Here is a 19,400-nt window from a genome sequence, read left to right as displayed (position 1 = left end):
ACCGAAAACCATGACCACAAAACCGTGAACCGAACCGTTTGCTTGAACATCTTTTAAATACATATTGCCGCTTAATATGTTTTATGTAACCTATGGCATTTTTAAGCTTCATGTGTGTTATTGGACAGAAAGAGCAGCGCTACCTCGGAGCATAGCCTACGTACAGAAAACACATTTACATCAATAGGCTAAATAAATGTTTCACAATGAACCAATCAGTCTGTATTAAATTTGATTTAGTTTGAAGGCAAGGTTTGCAAGGTTCATCTGATGGACATCGAGGGACAGATTCTCTAAGTTTTGCACAGCTTTTGCTCATGCTAAACCTGCATAGGCTGAAGACCCCCTTCACATATTTCAAAACCAAACACAGAGAGACAGATTGTGCAGGTTTAACAGGAGCAAAAGCTGTGCAAACCTGAGTAAATCTGGACCCTAGTCTCGTGCTAAAATTGACTGTAAATTCACCTTTAAAGTTGGTTTTTAAAAAAATTTCCCCGGGGGAGCATGCCCCCGGACCCCCCTAGGGGGTCGCTATCTTGTCACCTTTTTTACCCATGATGAGTTTGCACCCCTGGTAATAGGCTAGCTGGTACTTGATAGTGAAACTATCAGAACTGTATGTGATTTGTTATCCATTTATCTTGTACTAACAATACAATAGTTTTATTATCTGACATTAGTTATTTAGTTTGAATGGTGGCTCTTGATAAACTGACAAGGGCACTATGTCCTTAAAGTCATCTTGAAACACAGGTTTTCTTTCTACAGGTTCTTGGTTTGAGCTTCTCTGTGTTTACATGGTTTGAGCCTTAGGTGGAAATGTTTTATTGTAGCTGTGGTCCACACTTAAAAAAAAGAATAGGCTACACTTTACTGAAACAAGGAGAGGACAGCACCAACCAAGCATACTGCTATGTTGAACCGATTAAAAAAAAAAAGATACAGGTAGCAGTTACAATCAGCACTCGAGAGGCTACAGAAAATAAGGACATCTCGGTGTTATTATTATCAAGAGAGGGAAAAAGAAAGAGCACGCAAGATGTCAGCGGAACTGTTGACGCGGCCAGCATTTTCTACACGGACACTTTTGGAGAACGGACTGAAACCAAGAGGCTGGCGAAATGGAAGTGTAAGATTTTTCTTTATTGATTATAGTCGTAATTGTTTTCAGTGACATTATTTGGACTTACTTTGTAGTTTTTATTTAGCTGTAGACAAACTTTTTTTGTATATAAGTAAACGCTTCGACGTCAATCTGCGGGAAACCGGAGTTTAACGACACAACTGGTGTTACACACGTTTTCAATTCAAACCTCTCGAAGAGTTAAGAAAAAAAGATTAGGACAGAAAAACTCTGGGAACAAGGATGCACCCGTGTGCTCATTGTATAGTAGCTGAGTATTTTTGCCCAAGTAGATAAGCAGCATGTGAACTCGTATTTGACAATTAACCACAAGCAAACACCAACTCTAAAAGGAGAGAGGAACATTAAGTTATCAGCTAACCAGTTAGGCATCAGCACTTTAAATCTACAAAGGAAATATTTGTGGTGTTTTCTTAAATATATTTTTCTCTGCCACTGTACTGATGGTCATATTACACATGATAATATTTGATTATCTTAGATTAAAACAGACTCCTGTACACGCTTCTCTCCCTGTTCATTTCTTTTTGTTATGTAAATGCAGCTAAATAAAACCTAGCTCCAAAATCCACCATCCTCCTTTCAGAGCTTTGAACACCATCTCACAGTCTCATGTGTTGTCATGTTACCTCAGTCACACCTGAACAAATGCTGCTCACTAAAAGAAGACTGTGAGATGGGGCTAAATGCTCCAAAGTAAATTGCCCTTTAATATTTGCATGTACATTTTTTCTAATGGTTGAAAATAAGCTTTTGGACTTCAAAGATTCATTTTCTTCTTTTCAGGAAAAACTCAAACGCTGCTATGCTCAGTAACTATGAGGTGAGTTGGTCTCTCTCTCTTTATTTGGCTCCATCTGTTTTGCTCTGTTCAGACAAGAGATGTGAACATAGATCTGTCTGTTTGTGTTTCTCAGGTGTTCAAACTCCTGACGGACCTGAAGGAACAGAGGAAGGAGAGCGGGAAGAACAAGCACAGCCCTGGGCAGCAGAACTTAAACACCATCACGTATGAGGTTGGATCATGTCTTCTTTCTCTTTCATCACTGACTTTAATGCATTTGCACTTTGTTCTCTCTTTTTTTTATACAAAAGCACGCCTACAGTTTCCTCTGCATTTCCACACAGACTCTGAAGTACCTGTCGGTGACGCCCTGCAGCAGACAGAGACCCGAGATTGTCAAAGAGTTCCTCACCACCATGATGCCTCACAAACTCACAAAGTCAGTAAGATGTGACGAAGGAAAAAATCATGTCTTCATTTGGTATTTAGAAAAAATAAGATGCACTGGTCTGCATTTGTAGATCACACTGTTTACTGTTCCATATTAACACCGATGATGCTCTGCTCCTAAATGTCATCAGGGCCGAGAAACTGCAGCTACTGAACCACCGGCCACAGACGGCAGTGGAAATTCAACTAGTGAGTGTTTTACTCATCAGTTACTATTTTTGTATCTTCACATTATCTCTCTACTTGTCTTCTCTTCTTGTCAACACATCCTGCAAAAATGTTTCTGCAGAGAAGTATTGCCTGTGTAGTCGGAGCAAGAGGAAGCTCCAGCTCTGTTGTTGTACAGTAACTGTTAAAAAACACCAATGAGCTGCTCTGCTGCCCTGGGTGTCATGGTGAATATGGACACTAGTTTATTTTGAGCCTGTTCATTACCACAGCTGAAAATAGTCCCCAACAAATGCACTTTGTTCTCCAGTTTACAAACCACTGATAGTTTTCTTTTTTTTAAAAAAAAGAATCTTTGGCATTTAGAAAATGTAAAACAACACCACTGTCGCCCCTTTAAGACTCTGTGTTAATCTCTTTAGTTACAGCTGTATAGGCTGAGGTTGACAGAGTCATTTTTGACAGGCACTGTTGTGTAAATAGCTCCATTGATTCTATTAGTGTAACTCAGTCAGTGGTACTTTAAAAAGACCTGAATTTGTGTCACTGATTGGATCATACATAGAGCATTTTGGTTTTCAGACATCCAGTGCATCACCAGAAATATGAACAAACTATCAAGTCTTCTCAGACCAGCAGCTCGATAAACACACAAAAAAAGATTTCTCACAATTTAAGTTCCTGTTTCTCAATCACCTCTTGCTGTCACTTAAATTTGCAAATATCTGCGTTACAAAACCACACATTAATGCTGTTAGTAGTGGTTTGTTTGTTTCTTTGACAAAGCAAAATATTTGAATACCTCATAATAGGAAAAGCAGTCCTAACTAAAGCTTCATCAAGTGGCTGTTGTTGTGCTTTCCATTGTATCACACAATCCTCATCAGCAGGTCAAGTTAGACTGTTGTCATGGAGCTGTACAAGTGCCCACTTCAAACCTTTCCTGGGCCCTTGAATGACCTCTTGTCTGTGTTGGAAATTTGAACATCCACTGTTCCATGACAACTTGTAAACTCCCCCTGCACTTGAAACTCATGTGACGAGACTGAGAGCGCTCCACAACAGCTTGAGATGAGATTGTTTGGTCAACTGCAGATAAACTGATTTGACGTAAAAGTCAAGGCGAGTTTATGTGCATTGTGTCATGTGGCAGAACACCAAATTGTTTTAGAGAAGGCAGTTCACAACATTTCATTTTTTCGCCTTTTAAAGATCTAAGTCGCTACCAAACTGTTGCTTATTTACACCTTGTGCAGTGGAGTGGTGTGGAGGCGGGTTTAATATTCACATGCTTCGAGCTTTGTTCTGGTCTGGTGCCTGAGGGAAATATCTGTGTGTTCAACTGCTAAATGCTCCACTGTGTTCAACAGCAAGTTGCAAACTGTGTCTATCCAATCTTTGATGCTGAGCAGGTAGATTGTACCTGTTTTTTTGTTTTGTTTTTTTCAACAGTATTTTCACTGAAAACACTATTACAGTGGTGAGAGTCAGACAACACAACACAGAGCTGAGCCAGAGGGTGAAACAATGACCTAACACATGATAATTCCATGCATCATCACCATTATTGTTATTATTATCATTATAAAAACATGAATTATAGACACTTTAAAGGCTTCTTTAGTGCTATATAATTAGGTGTGTTTGGTTTTAATTCTCTGTGTGTTTTCAGATGGTAGAGGAGAGTGAGGAGCGTTTATCAGAGGAGCAGATCGAGGAGCTCATCCAGACAGTGGCAGGAGTCCTCCCCGGTGACCCTGAGCAGGAAAACGCAGCTCCAGCGGAGGCGGAGATGGACGAAGGCGGCGAACAGTCGTGACCCAGCGCAGGTGAAGAAAAGGAGCGAAGCTTTAGAGTGGACAGTGGACAGGTTGACCCCATCTGAGCCGTTTTACATCGCTGCTTGAACTGAACAACATGCCGGCGGAGAGGATGCACAGCAGCTGCCTGGCCGTGGCTAAAAGGACCTCATTACATGACTGTGAGAAAACCAGCATGTTGTGATTTATATTTAGGTTTGTACATACAGCTGGACTCAGACCTGGCATAGGCACACCTTCATAAGTACAGCTTTTTGGGCAGTGAGTCACACTTGGACTTTTTTTTTGCATCTAACTCGTCTAATTTCTATTTCACACCGACAATGTTCATGCAGAGACAGTCTGCTATTAACCTGTTTTATTTTTAGTTTCTGACTGAACGTTAGTCACCAGTTTGTACCACGGTGATTTATTACTTCCAAAGCTGTAAAATTTGTCAGAAATGCATTTAGACTTGCATTGGTCAGACAGTATTATTAGAGATTAACAACCAAGAGAAGAGTCTTGTCGGTTACTCGTGGGTAGAAGTGTTATCTTCTTTGGAAAGGTGCTGACTTTTTCAAAAGTGTAAATCAAGAGCTGAGTCAGCAGTTCACACATCTCTTTTTTTTTTTAAAGTCTGCAGACGTTTTCTGACTGTCGTGCAAATGAACATATAAAATAAGACATGGAGTCTGGTGTGATGGAGTGTGACAGACTGTGAAGAACTGGTGCTAAATTAGCACTTCACATCTGAATCTCATTTGAAAGTGGTGGCACCTACATGTGGAGAAGACATCTTCAGTGTTTCGTCTCTATGCACCACATAATAGCAGGGACGTTCCTAACAGCCAGTTCCCCTGTTGATTAAATGGAAACTTATATTTAGACTGTTCAGCTGGTCTGTAATCAAGAAAAGCTTTGAAAACTGAACATCACAATTGGATTGGAACACGATGGTAAACAATGTCACATCTGTTTGTATAGTGTGGCTCACATCAGCCGTCTTTCCTGGCAAATTAAAGTCCACACATGTGTGTTAAATGAGTGGTTGTGTGCCAGTTTATTCTGACACTGCCTTCACACAACCGTACTTTCATTTTCCAGATCAAAATACTGTCATACATGTTGGTTTTATAAGGTATCACCTGTCCCATTTTCTGCTGTCTGTTGGAGTTAGCAGCATTTGCTCACTCAACATCCTCGATGCAACAGTAAACCTGTGTTGTACACTAATAAAATAATCATATTGACTTTAACTGACTAGTGAGGCAATGTTTGATTGTTTAGTTGACTTATCACAAACATCCGTGTACAATAGGTCAGTGACTGCAGGACAAAGGTAGAGAGCACTCATTGGATGCCGTAAACACAACGCATCATTGGTTTTATTTGTTATAAATTTTGTTATTTTAGCTTTTCTTAGATTTATAGTGGTAATTAGTTACTCCTCCAGACATAAGATGATGGTTCAGCATGCGTTATTTTTCCACTGATACATGTTTCTGTAAGGCAGGATGACACTGGATATAAACTGAGGGCTGATAAACCCACAAACTCTTGAGCTGCAGGGTCTGGTGTTTTCTGTGTTGGGTGTTTTAGAGTAGCAGAGGAAGGATGTGCGGGTTAGACTCATGTAGGCTACCTTTCTGTTTTGCATTTCCTGTTTCTTTGTGACGTCATTTCCTGTTCTTTCTTTATCCACGACTTTTCTAAATTTGATGTTTTGTGGTTTTGCAAGAATGTCCAAATACATGTTTTCACTTTATATTTATGGCTTAATTAATGTAGTCTGATTGCCAAAATCTCCCTTAAATAAGAAAGGATTAGCATTAATATGCTTCAAGTAGCAAATCAATATATACTTCATGCACAATAATACCCCATTTCAGCATAATAAATATCACTAGATTATAATTAGTTGTCCATGAATCTATTGTGATGAGGCTAACTTTAGCCAGCATACACTATTACTGGATGGCTTAATCTATGCAAGTATCAGGTCAGTTATATTCTCCACAGAGGCCACAGGAAAAGTATTAATGATTTATTTGATGTTTGTAAGGGTGTTAACGCACAGCTGTACGCGGATGACGCGGTTATTTTCACTCCCGCTAAAAACATGACAGAGGCTGCACAGATCCTCACAACAGCTTTGTCTCATGTTCAGGATTGGCTCACTAATTCATGTCTCGCCTTAAATGTTAAGAAAAGTGTATGTATGTATTTTGCTAAACAACCACTCAGGCCGGATCATTCTGGTGTGTTTCTGAAAGGGGAGGAGCTTGCCTTGGTAGGCGAGTTCAGATACCTCGGAGTGATTCTGGACCCTACACTTTCTTTCAGAAAGCACATTAAAAAAGTAACCAATTCTGTTAAATATAATCTGGCAAATTTTAGACAGATAAGACATTCATTAACTAATAAGGCAGCTCTGATGTTCTTACACTGTATGATTTTCTCACATATAGATTACTGTTTTACGAGTTGGTCACTGGCATGTACCACTGCACTTAAACCAATAGACTCTCTTTACAAAAAAGCCCTAAAGACTCTGGACAAAAAACCTTTTTCGTTTCACATCTGCAATGTCCTTAAAAAGTACAATTTTCTAAGTTTTCACAGTTTTAAAATGTATAGAATGGCCTGCTCTGTGTATAAATGCCTTCATGGTTTGGCTCCACCACCACTGAAAGAGTTCATCAAAAAAAGAACAGTGAGAGGCATGAGCACCAGGGCTTGCGAGAGAGGTGACTGCGAGATTCCCCACAGGCGCACCTCATTTGGGAGGAACGTGCTGTCTGTGGTGGGGGGAGGCATTTGGAATAGTCTTCCCTCCACTATAAGGGAATGTCCCACTTATTCCTCTTTTAAAGGGAATCTTAAGCAGTGGCTTAAGGACACACAAGAGTGCGACCATTAACTGGACCTGGGGCGATATGACTGATTGTTTACTTACTGTGCTGTCTGGATGTTGTATTACTGTTATGTCTTGCACATTAATGTTTGTCCTGTCCTAGTACCGTGTCTAACATTGTTTTTATTGTTTTGTCTTTCTTGTTTGTGTAGTGCACTTTTATGTATTTCGCTATATGTATTGTATTTATTGTTTTGTTTTTATTCCTTGTGGTGTACTGCTGTATTTTATTTATTTATTAGGGACGTCGGACGCAAATTAGCCGCCTGGCTATAATCCGGCATATTTACAGCAGTATTTCTTTTAGTTATACTAATGTTCATTAATATGCACTGTCCCTATTCAAATAAATGCTATTATTATTAAATGCTATTATTAATACCACAGTCCTGCACTGCAAGTTCTACAGGTGAGAGTGAAGGTGTCTGTATCAAAATATGCATTTATTAAAAGTACCAAAAGTAACTGCAGAAATGACTTCTTTACTATTTACTGCCAGGTAAACATATATTTATTATTAATTAATTAAAAAAAGGTTATTTTTGTATGATCTGTATGACTATGTCACTCATCAATAATTATGGCCTGTGGTTTTATTTGTTAAAATATGTGATATGTAAAATGATGTCCACAAAGGCCATAGACTACTGTGGATACCCTGGGGTATCAGCTTAACTAATGAAAAGGCGGGTAAATGAAATGAGGCAGCTTCAACCTCCACACTAAATCCCACGCTATGATTGGATTTCCCCAGCGGGCTTTTAACTGAGAGCATACGAGTCGATGAGGTAAAGTAATTTTATCCTTCAGTGCGAAGAGGAAGAGAAGGAAAAAAAAAAAGAGAGGAGCGTTTTATGGGTTGGTTTTTGCCACAGCGGCGGAATTGCCCTTTAACACCTCCACCAATAGGAAGCGTCCAAGCAGCTGCGTTCTAGAATTCTGAGCGTCCATCGACCAATCAGCACTCAGCCCCCCCTTCCTATCAGCGCTCGTGCTCAGTGTGTGTGTTTTTTTCCTCCCCAGCTCTGAACGGAGGCTACGGCTGCACTCACTCCGTACGGTGCAAAGTTACGTCCACAGCCAGCGGCGATACGTTGTTTAATTGTGTATGTTAAAAAACAAAACAACACACACTTAACGGTGTAAACATGTCTGCTGTGACCTCCAGAGATAAAGTCTCCACATGAGGGGAAACACCGTTGTATCTGTGCGGGTAGAAGAGGAGTCGTTTCGGTGTTTTGGATCAAGGTTCATGTGTGGTTTTTTTTTTCTTCGGATTTCGTCAGTTTCACAGACGTCGGTGAGTGAACACCATTTTAAACCAGTGTGATATTTACAACGTGTGTCAGTGTTAGCCACCTATACACGGACAAACGAGTCCGTGCACGTCAGGTACGGAGGGTTAAACACCGCGCTGACAGGCTGTCTGTCTGTCGTGGCCGCTGGTCTGTCACGGTGTGTTTGACTGATAGCAGGTCATCCACCTGGTAGGGACGGTGCTGCTGCTGCTGCTGCTGCTGCTGCTGCTGCCTCGGGTGCTTTTTTTTTTTTTTTCCTTCAAACAACATGTATATCCGAGCCAGGCCAGATGTGCTGTCGCTGCTGGGCCTGCGCTTTGCAGCTGTGCAATAATCCTATTTATACAACACCGACTGCGGTGATAGTGAAGCTCACGACTGTCAGTATATCTGTGGTTGCCACCAATACACACCTGGTAGCACATACCCAGCATGCACCAGTGGCACACTGAATACACACATTTTAGTCAGCTTGCAGCGTAGTGAGAGCAAAAATAGCACATAGCCTACAAAAATACATGGAGAAAAAAAGGTAGTAGAGAGCGCTAGAGGAAACGGTTGCAACAATAGACAGGCTCTCAAACTAGAATGAAGGTAAAATGTGGAAGTTGCTCTTCCTCTCAGAGTTTCCCCTCTTTCAGCAGGAAGCCCAGAGTCTCTGTAACATCCCATACCCTCTCATGTGAGGTACAAGAAGGGGTCTTCAGGTTGCCTCACAACCTGCTGGTCAAAGAAACCAAACCACCACCATGAAAGAGGACCATCCACTTTGTTTTGTTTTTTTACTAGGAGGCCGTGAAGGCAGCAGCCCCTCATGATGAAGCAGCTGTGACTGAACTTAAACCTTTGGGTTTCCTGGTGACCCTGCTGACAGTGAGCTGTTTTTCCTCCTGACACACTGATGACTGTTCTCTTCTTATCGTGGATTTGTTTGTTGGTTGGATGCTGATCAGGGAACACAGTGGCCCTGTCAAGGTCAGTTTTTAGATTTATCAGAGTAGAGTAAAACTACTAATGGAAAAAAACATATTTTATCACTTCCCTTTTGCGGTTTGCAGCAAAGCAAATGGTTTTTTTTTGTTACCATGCAAAGCCTTTAGATGTCTCTGTCAGCAAATCTTCACACCCATCCCAATTCAAAGGAGCTGGCTTTTCTGTGTGTAATTAGCAGTATTAAAATGTCAATCACAAAAGCTCTTCTTAGTCACTCCTCATTGGCACATTTTCACTTGGACTACCCCCCCCCCCCCCCCCCCCCCCAAACTAATAGTTTTATATCCAGTGATATGTGGATTAAATGATTTCGAGTTTTGTTTATGAAATATAATGAAATGATGAGAAAGAATGCCCTAATTCCCAAGGCTCAGTAAGAAGCTTTCACAAAGACCAAAATCCAGATATTCTTAATTATAGCATGGGATCAACAAAAGATCAAACTCACATTTGAGAAGTTAGTGGGAGGGAATGTTTGGTGTTTGTGCTTGGAAATGCGTTAAACAACTAATTTATCATCGTATCAGTTTTAAATTATTCTTTAATATTATTTTTTGTTGCAGTTCTGTATGCCAAATTCAGACATCTGCTATTTGAAGATATTTAACTTTATCTTAAGGAATTTCTACCCTGTCTGTCATTTTATACACCAGATGAGCAACTAACAATTAAATTTATCAAATGAATGGTAAAGGAAATAATTGTTAGTTGCATTCTTAAAGTGACAAAATGTTTTTTTTTTCATAATTCAGGTGAATAGGCTCTTTAAATCTATGTAAGGGAGGGGGAAGCAGCAAATTATATCTTAAACCACTGGCCTAATTCTCTGCAAACTCCAAGTGGCTTAATCTCTGCATGGAAATGCATTAGAATTACATGTAAAGCTCGTGGATGCCACTGGACTTAGTGTGGCTTAGAGCGGCGTGTAAGTATCTGAGCAAGGTTGAGATGTCCTCATATCCAGCTGTTTTTCATTTTTGCTTTGATGGTCAGGCTAAATTTAATGGGCACGCTACTCCAGCGCAGAGAGAGCAGGGTTCCCCACGTGGCATCCAGATGTGAGTCTCCTTCCACATCCCGCCTGAACAAGGGAGAAACTAGAATACCTAAATTCCAGATCTGCTTCGGAGATAAGCTGCTGTTAGATAGATGACCCTAGAGCTGAAATGTGCCTCGAGAAATAACACATTCAGTACTACAGTTACTGAAGTAAGTCTTGGTTTCCTTTTCGATTTCAACCTTGTGTGTTTTCTTTTGTCGTGCGTCCATAAGAGGAATCGGACCATGGTTTACACTGACGAAACTGCTTGTGTGCAAGAGGAGAGAGGAGGAAGTTGCTCCTTCTTGGTTGGTCAATAGTAATTTAATCGTAGAACAGATTGCTTTGCGTTTCAGTGTGGCAGACACTGTCAGTGGGAATGAAAACATGAGCAAGTTGTAATTAGCGGCTTCAGATACGCTGTCTGAGTGTGTGTGTGTGTGTGTCTGTGTGTGTCTGTGTTGCATGCCGCAGTGAAGTTTGATATGGCTTAAGAGTCAGTGGCTCCCCAGAGGAAAAGATGCAGAATAGCTTCTTTCAGAGCAGAAACTGGAGGCATTTCAGATGCTATGAAAGTGTGTGCAAGTGTTCTTGGCATAAAAACGCAGCAGCCACCATCGCACCCTGCCTGCTGATAATAGCTCACTCATGCAGGGCACTGGCTCATGTCTGCAGTCCCTCATTCACTGGCATGGTATTGGCATTCATAGAACGAAGACTGAAGCAATTATTTTGTTTGGTTGTGAGGAATATAAAATGGTTCTAGTGTTGCTGTTGTTGAGATTCGTGACATGTTCTCTTGTTTTAGGTGCTGTAGGAAAGATGGATAAGAGACGTGGTCGGCCGTGGAGCGCAGCGTGCATGGATCCTGTTCTCCAACACCAGGGCGTAGGAGCTACAGAGTGAGGAGTGTCCTCAGCTCACACCTGACTGCACCGCCCCTCCCTCCCTCCTCAGCCTCATCTCACCTGTCTCCGTCCAGGTTTAACTGACTTTAACTGGAATTTATGAAGTAAATCAGGCGCGCCTTTCTATTCCTTTTATGTCCTCCTGACTTTTCAACACACCCAGCGACCATGAGGAACGGCAGGTTCAACCTGCTGCTGGGCTGCGTGCTCCTCTGCTCGGCCTCCCTGCTCTACCTGGGCATGAACGGGATAGAGTGCCCCCCGAAGAGCCACCGGCACCGCTGGATGGAGCTCAACCTGGGCTCGGCCAATCAGAGCCTGTCCCTCACCGACCACTTCCCAGAGGACACGCCGCTCATCTTCATCGGCGGCTTCCCCAGGAGCGGCACCACGCTCATGCGCGTCATGCTGGATGCCCACAACTCCGTGCGATGCGGGGAAGAAACCCGAGTGATTCCGCGTCTCCTGGCCATGCGGGCCACCTGGAGCCGCTCGGTCAAGGAGAGGATACGATTGGATGAGGCGGGCGTCACCGACCAGGTGCTGGATTCAGCCGTGCGAGCGTTCCTGTTGGAGGTGAGCCCTTGGGCATCTAATTTTTGGGTTTCAAAGATATGTTTCTGATTTAGGGTCCAACATGTTATTATAGGCGGCTTTAAATATGTTAATTATGATTTGAAAGTATCATTATTAACTTATCTGTTGATTATCTTTTCATTCTGAGATGTTAAATAATGGTGAAAACAGGGATGGCGCCAATGTGATGTCTTTGAAATGATTTTATTCTTATTTATTCTTCTCTCACATTTTCTAATCCTGGAAACAGAAATTTAGAGTTTTTGCTTGAAAAATTGTCAACATAGTGTCAATCAACTGTTTATAAACGGAGATGATTGAATTCTCCCTAGAAGTGGGCGTCCAGCTAAGATCACTCCAAAAAGCACAGCAGAACGATCAGTTAGGTAATTATGAAAATGACCATGGGAGCTTGTTAGTGTCTTTGTTCGTGAGTCTAACAAAATGCAAATGCAAAACAGTGCACAGTTGCACGAATTGTGGCGTTGACGGCATGACACCACAGAGAAGCCTGCCTTTCTCTCCCGCCTGAAGTTTGTCAGTTCACAACATGAGTGGGAGGTTGAATCATTTGAGGAAGAACACACAGTATTAGATATGTTGTTAGCTCAAAATGTTAAGAATAACAAAGGGAGCGTCAGGACAGTGATTGCTAAAGGAGGTTCCACCAGCACAGTGAATGTTTCATGGGTGTGTTCAATAAAGACACAGGAGATTATCATTGTTTGTTTGGTTCTAGTTTCAATACAAACCGGTTATTCCAAAGAGTTCACATGCTTCTTTTCTGCTGTATATTCAGTATCTCAATATGAATATGAAAAATCGGGGTGGTGCATGGCACAGTGGTTAGAGCGGCCGCCCCATGTAGAGGCTACAGTCCTCAACGCAGGCGTCCCCGGTTCGAGTCCCGCGTCGGGCAGACCTTTCCTGCATGTCATTCCCCCTCTCTCTGCCTCCCCCTTTCCTGTCTATCTCACTGTGCTATCAAATAAAGGCAAAAAAGCCAAAAAATATACTTAAAAAAAAAAAGAAAAATCTTTCATGTACTGAAGTCATGTATTGTGGAAATGTTCAGTTTTGACATCTGTGCTTCAGGTGATCGTCGGCCATGGGGAGCCTGCACCTCGCCTGTGCAACAAGGACCCGTTCGCCCTGAAGTCTCTCTCATACCTGGCGCGTATCTTCCCCAAAGCCAAATTTGTGCTCATGCTACGAGACGGACGAGCAGCCGTCCACTCCATGATATCACGCAAAGTATGCTGTTTTTGTTTATTTTCCCCTCTCCTTATCACGGCTGCAGGGATGCAAAGTCCTGCTTGCTGTTTATCTTACCAAACACTAGTCAAGTTTGTTCTGCTGCCACATTGCGGCTAAATTAATTTTCCTCTGTTTATCTTCCCATGCACAGGTGACTATCTCTGGCTTCGACCTGAACAGCTACAGGGACTGTCTGACCAAGTGGAGCGGCGCGGTGGAGACCATGTACAGCCAGTGCCAGGCGGTGGGGAAGAGCAGATGTATGGCTCTCCGCTACGAGCAGCTTGTCCTGCGCGCGGAGGAGGAAATGAGGAAGTTGCTTCACTTCCTTGACCTGCAATGGGATGCATCAGTGCTGCACCACGAAGAGCTGATCGGAAAGGCCGGTGGTGTGTCTCTGTCCAAGTGAGTGTTCGACATGGTTGTGTACACCAAGCCCACCTATTAATCCTAGATGCATCTGACCGTGTAGACGGTTTCAGTTTCGCACGCTGAGGTTTTTCAGATATCTGTCTCTGAAACTTCTCTGCTGGAGAGAGGCAGGGCTGCTTTTCATGTCACATGTTCAAGATAAAGTTCATTTCCTGTTGTGAGGGTAGCAGAGAGTTTCAGAAGCAGATAACTCAAAATCTCAGCACAATCAGCTGAAACTACAAACAAGACAAGATACCCACAACGGGCTAAACAAGGGTAAACCTTTCGCAGATGAAGAGGGCGCCAGTCAAACCTCGAGCAGTTGAAAACACATGCGTAAAAACATGATCGAAATGTGACGTTTATGCTTGTGTCAGTTACTCATCTGAGGATGGCACCAGTTCACTCGTCTTTCTCTCTCTCTCTGTCTGATAAATGGATGCACATGGTGTGCTGCTTAGGGCTAGCACTGCGGTGCAGTGGTTAGTACTGTTGGCACTGGAGTTTGCATGTGTCTGCCTGGATTCGTAGGTATGAATCTGGGTGTGAGGTAGGGCTGCAAGATCAATCGTATTTTCATCGTCATCGCAATGTCAACATGCGCGATAAACAGATGGCAAAGGTTGCCTGAAATGCAATGAGTAAGTTTTATTTACCTACACCACTAGATGCAGCGTAACAACAACAACGGCAGACTTCCGTTGGGTCCCTGTAACGGCGCCTGAAACGTGTACACGTCGAATAAATCGGCATATGTTTAGTCGACTTCTAATGTTTGGAGTTTGTTTACAGCGGGGAAGCGCTCCACTCTTCTTCTCTGTTTGTGTTGTATTTGTGTGGCAGTGTTACAGCGCCACTACAGGCCTGGCATATGTACTACGTCGTTTTCACAAAGACACAGGAACTGTATGGTTCATATGCACGCCTGAATATTTGCTTACTTATCTCAAGTCATATCATCATCACGATATTGAACAGTGTCATCGGACATTTTGCTGGTATCGTGCAGGCCTAGTATGAGGTTGTTTGCCTCACCTTTTGTTAGCTTGGATTGGCTGCAGCCCCCCCCACCTGACCCTATAAGGAGAAACAGTATAGCTATTGAATGGATGGGTGAGACAGAATTACACAAACCTTATTCTCACCATAATTGCTCATCGTGGTGTTTTTAAGCAGGTATATTTTAGGATGAAAAGGTGCCATGCTTTCCAGACTGCTGTGATTCTCTCTATCTTTCCCTCCTCTCTCTCTCTTCCTCTCTCGCTCACTGTCTTTTGGCTCTTGCCTGTGCTGCTGCTTAATGATTGTGAGATTCAGATCAAAATCTTATGTAACAGAATTCTTCAGTGGGGAAGTAAATCTAGTTTTACAGATTCACCTCATCACTGAATGCTTTGGCCAGTGTTTCCTTTTATATTGTTTTCATGGTGTATGTCTGTTACATGACATTCGTGCAAGGTGATACAGGGAATTTAAAACTCCATTGATTGGCCTGTCCTCAGCAGGGGTCAGAGTGCAGGGTCGGGGGAATCGAACACCAGTCGACTATGTAGCGATGGACTACTGTACCTGAGATACTAGTGCAGCAGTCGGTATCAGCAGAGAACATAGCCACAGTCTTTTTTGTTATCAGTGACATAATAACAGAGCAGTGTAGACATGGACATTTGTTTAGCCATATACAATATAGTCACAATCAAACACTGGCTGCACTGCAATAACAATGATCTGTGTCATCTATTAATCTGACGGTTTTTATTACATCATATGATTGTATTATATATTTCTTATATAACGATTTATTTTGTGTGAATTGATTAATTGATTAATGAACTCATAACATTCAAAACCACGCTCATGCTGTTTTATTCTATCTGCTATTTTATAATTTCCAAACTGTGTAAAATGCCCTTGAGCATTTGAAAAAACACGCACAAATACAATTTATTATTATTATTAATATTATTATTATTATATCTGAGCTCTATATTAGTTTCCCAGGGACTTTTTCAAAAGGCACTGAAATATATTATAGTCTGGATCCAATATTTGCATCAGCTAAAAATGTCCTAAATTCATGATATGAATTTACAGAAAAGAATCCCCAAAATTTCAAAATGTAATTCGTATTTGTGTAAATTTTGTGTTGTTTTGGTATGGATGGAGAATACTAAATGTTTATATTTATTTAATGCTTGGAAAATAAAATTGGAGAGCTATCAGAAGAACCAGCCATAAAACTCAGATACCACATTATGTTTGTGCAGTGGTAGCCATCTCCCCTGAAACCTTTATTTATGTTTTCGTACTTTGTGTATGTAGCCCAGGTTGTGGGACAGATTGGAATTTTTATCTGAAGCAGCCAAACCTTTCAGGGTCATGTAAAGCTTATAGACTTCCCTCTGCAGATATTTAATTTGTGTTGCCCCACTTATTTGTTCGTGATTCCAGCAGAGCGTCTCCAGCAGCTCAGGGGATTTAGTCCCTCCTGCTTCGCCCAAACCTGGCGTGTATCTGAAGGAATGAGGCCATGTTTGGAGAGAATTAGCACCCTCATGTTGATTAGTCATGCAACAACTGGCGCAATATTAGTCACACAAAGACGCTTTTATTAAGCCTGCTCATAAATGTGAATTAATAAAAAAAAAAGTGACATGTTGTGACCATGAGTCATGTATGCACTTCCACATTTGTTTATTTAGTTGAGATGGACAGGTTGTAGGTATGGAAGATTTAAAATACCTAAACTGGGACAAAGAAAGTGAAATATAACACTTAGTCCTGCTAATTAAATGAAAAACACACATTATAAAGGGTTATTTAGCTTGTTGTCTTTAATAGCTAATTGTGACTGTGCTGTATTTCACTTTATTGCATTGTTTGATTTGTCTTCATTTCAATATTTAAGATCCTCCACAGGTTTATCACTCTTCAGTTGACTGAAGTATTTGTTTTGGACACACACATAAACTGAGCATGTGTTTTCCTCTGTGTGCAGGGTGGAGCGTTCGACAGACCAAGTGATGAAGCCTGTCAACACAGACGCCCTCTCCAAGTGGGTGGGCCACATTCCCTCTGATGTGATGAGCGACATGGCTGAAATCGCCCCCATGCTGGCTCGTCTGGGCTACGACCCTGATGCCAACCCCCCCAACTACACCAGACCAGAGCCAGTAGCGTCTCCATTCAGTTACTCACAGGTGCGGCTGAAAAAGAGCACATGAGATTCATTCTATCCTCAAGTTTCCAAATGTAGGGGCGGTGTGTGGCGCAGTGGTTAAAGCGGCCGCCCCATGTAGAGGCTACAGTCCTCAACGCAGGCGTCCCCGGTTCGAGTCCCGCGTCGGGCAGACCTTTCCTGCATGTCATTCCCCCTCTCTCTACCTCCCCCTTTCCTGTCTATCTATACTGTGCTATCAAATAAAGGCAAAAAGCCAAAAAATATACTTTAAAAAAAAAAAAAAAAAGTTTCCAAATGTCATCTATGGTCAAAACCGGAAGCCGGTTTTGCATTTCCGGTGGAATTTCCTTTTTTGTTTCCATAGTTTTCAGTTGTTGTCATAGTTGCGGTAAATGCATGGATCTATTAATCCTGGCTTTTAACACAGATGTCAATTTGTGCATCCATTGTTAAAAGCAGGCGTGATGATCCATGTGTTTTACAGATTTTCATTGAAAAAAAGAAAAAAAGATCTATGCATTTACCACAACTGCTGAAATCATGGAAACATAAACATAAAATTCCACCGGAAGAGCAAAACCGGCTTATGTTTTTGACGTTTGGAAAAAGGTGGATAGACAAACACAGGGATGTGTAATGTCTTTTTTATTGGAGAAAGTAGACTGAAATTGGATCATTATGTTCTGAATTGAATTGAATGGATTTGCATATTTCAAATTAGTTGTTCAATGAATAAAACATATAATATACAGGATAAATTATTGAAGAAATAGCACTCAAACAGCACAAGTAATCGACGACTGGATAAAATCCACAACGCAGTCCAGGACATGGTCGGAAAACTGTGGCTCCACTCCTCGGCACTTTTTCTGTCATCAATACCATTGTGTCGTGTCGGCAGTCTATAGTCTACAAACACATTGTGTATCTTCTACAGTTACACAGGAACATCTATAATTGCAACACCAAAAATAAATGTAAGCAAGCAAAGTAAGAAAATATCAAAACATAAATTACACAAACAATATTGTACTGCAAAATAAATTTGAATTTTACAGGCACTAACTTCTTTATGATGTGAGCCCATTCAAATTAAAGCTGAGTATTGGCACTTAAATGCAGTATCCCAAAAAATGTGTAACTCTCCAAATCCTCACAGTTTGGACTGTTTTAAATTGTCAGGATGAAACTGTGGCATGACATGTAATTGAAATCCTCTAGATTTTTATACTGTGTCTTGTCTTTCCTCAGAGTGTGAAAACAGCAGAAACACCACACCCCAGCTAAGTGAGAGAGGAAAACGCTGTCCCATGACATGGATGCACCTTAAACACAGACCAGCTCAGCAGTAAATGAACCTCACAGGAACAATTTTCAAGTGTCCCATGTGTATTTTTGAATTGTTTGTTAAACTTGAATACAGTGTCTGTACACGGGTGGAGTGTTCATGGGATGGTTTGGGGTTCAAATCTCAGCACTTGGGCCATACATGGACTACCTGAGGATCGCTGCTTCTCACTCTGACGTGTCCTCCATGATGAACACAGTATTACACTGCATTTTGACGCATCTTCACACGTTTGTACCTGAAATAATTTCAACATGTCTGTAAGTTGTTATGACTTCACCAGAAATGTGAATGTGTCTCTACACAAATCTCTCACTCACTGAGATTTCAGCCAGTGTCCATGAAGCATAATGACTGTATATTTTTGAAAATGTATGTTTATTTTCTTAATAAATTATTTTGGTGTTGACCATTCATTCAGGAATTTGAAAGTGGTTTATTCTGAATTGGGGATTTTTAAATGTTGTATATTGTTGAACATGAATAAAAAGACCTCAATGTCATCTTATAATGTAGCTATTGTGTTTGTCCCTCTTTTATAGAGTCTATGGTTTGTTCATTGACTTTCTCAATCCAGTCAAACTACTGCCTGTGCATGATGTGCATGATGGACAGTCAGCAGAGCCACAGCGCCCTCTAGTGCCTATGGCACTGTTTTCACAGATGGGGAAACAAATATTAGGAAGATAATATGAAAAGAAAGAAATTAAAGAGCTTCTGTAATATAAGCAGTTACCAATTATAATGTTGTGAATCCTGTATACTGCAGGTCTAGGCCAGGTGCCAGACTTCTGAACCCCACTGTAGATGTTGTATGTGCACACATGACCAGCCACAATACTGGAATCTCCAGAAGTCATGAGTCAAATACTGTATTTCCTCTGCAGTACTACATACCTACGTCTGAATACTGTATTATGGTGAAAACAATTTTTATATTGTAATTTACTAAAATGTATTGAAGAAGCTGTTAAATAAACACCTGATGATGACCTGAATAATGTAACATTAACATTAGTCCTAATCAAAATTTGGAGTGAAAGTGTCTCCTGCTTAGAAAATATCCTCTCACCCCTGAGTTGAAACTGGTCTGTCCAACTGCACCTGAGATACTGCACACA

The 19,400-nt window shown here is 41.4% G+C and overlaps 2 protein-coding genes across 4 annotated transcripts; both read left to right on the top strand.

Annotated features, from left to right (window-relative positions):
* Positions 1–1,024: 1,024 nt before the first annotated feature.
* On the top strand, positions 1,025–4,841 carry crcp (calcitonin gene-related peptide-receptor component protein). The gene is made up of 6 exons (XM_085798432.1): positions 1,025–1,132; positions 1,934–1,970; positions 2,065–2,163; positions 2,276–2,370; positions 2,513–2,570; positions 4,222–4,841. Exons 1-6 carry the CDS (start codon positions 1,125–1,127, stop codon positions 4,366–4,368), a joined length of 444 nt encoding a protein of 147 aa, XP_085654558.1. The 5' UTR covers positions 1,025–1,124; the 3' UTR covers positions 4,369–4,841.
* A 3,453-nt stretch (positions 4,842–8,294) lies between these two features.
* On the top strand, positions 8,295–18,790 carry LOC146974784 (protein-tyrosine sulfotransferase 1-like). 3 transcript variants are annotated; one of them, XM_085798422.1, is made up of 6 exons: positions 8,295–8,513; positions 11,404–12,079; positions 13,175–13,333; positions 13,488–13,741; positions 16,749–16,950; positions 18,183–18,790. In XM_085798422.1, exons 2-6 carry the CDS (start codon positions 11,672–11,674, stop codon positions 18,216–18,218), a joined length of 1,059 nt encoding a protein of 352 aa, XP_085654548.1. In that variant the 5' UTR covers positions 8,295–8,513; positions 11,404–11,671; the 3' UTR covers positions 18,219–18,790. The 3 variants fall into 3 exon arrangements, with proteins under 3 accessions (XP_085654548.1, XP_085654547.1, XP_085654549.1); XM_085798421.1 differs by having other exon boundaries at positions 8,295–8,565; XM_085798423.1 differs by lacking the exon at positions 8,295–8,513 and adding an exon at positions 9,246–9,538.
* The last annotated feature ends 610 nt before the right edge of the window (positions 18,791–19,400 follow it).

The sequence above is a fragment of the Trachurus japonicus genome, chromosome 14, assembly GCF_045865225.1.
Source record: "Trachurus japonicus isolate A0001 chromosome 14, Traja_1.0".
In the NCBI taxonomy this organism is placed as follows: Eukaryota; Metazoa; Chordata; class Actinopteri; order Carangiformes; family Carangidae; genus Trachurus; species Trachurus japonicus.
Note: the sequence above shows the minus strand (reverse complement) of the source record. Positions and strands in the feature narration are given on the sequence as shown.

Coding starts and splice junctions, on each gene's coding strand:
- crcp (XM_085798432.1), top strand. Junction 1,971..2,064: donor CTATGCTCAGTAACTATGAG/GTGAGTTGGTCT, acceptor TGTGTTTCTCAG/GTGTTCAAACTCCTGACGGA. Junction 2,164..2,275: donor TAAACACCATCACGTATGAG/GTTGGATCATGT, acceptor ATTTCCACACAG/ACTCTGAAGTACCTGTCGGT.
- LOC146974784 (XM_085798422.1), top strand. CDS start 11,672: ATGAGGAACGGCAGGTTCAACCTGCTGCTGGGCTGCGTGCTCCTCTGC. Junction 12,080..13,174: donor TGCGAGCGTTCCTGTTGGAG/GTGAGCCCTTGG, acceptor TCTGTGCTTCAG/GTGATCGTCGGCCATGGGGA. Junction 13,334..13,487: donor ACTCCATGATATCACGCAAA/GTATGCTGTTTT, acceptor TCCCATGCACAG/GTGACTATCTCTGGCTTCGA.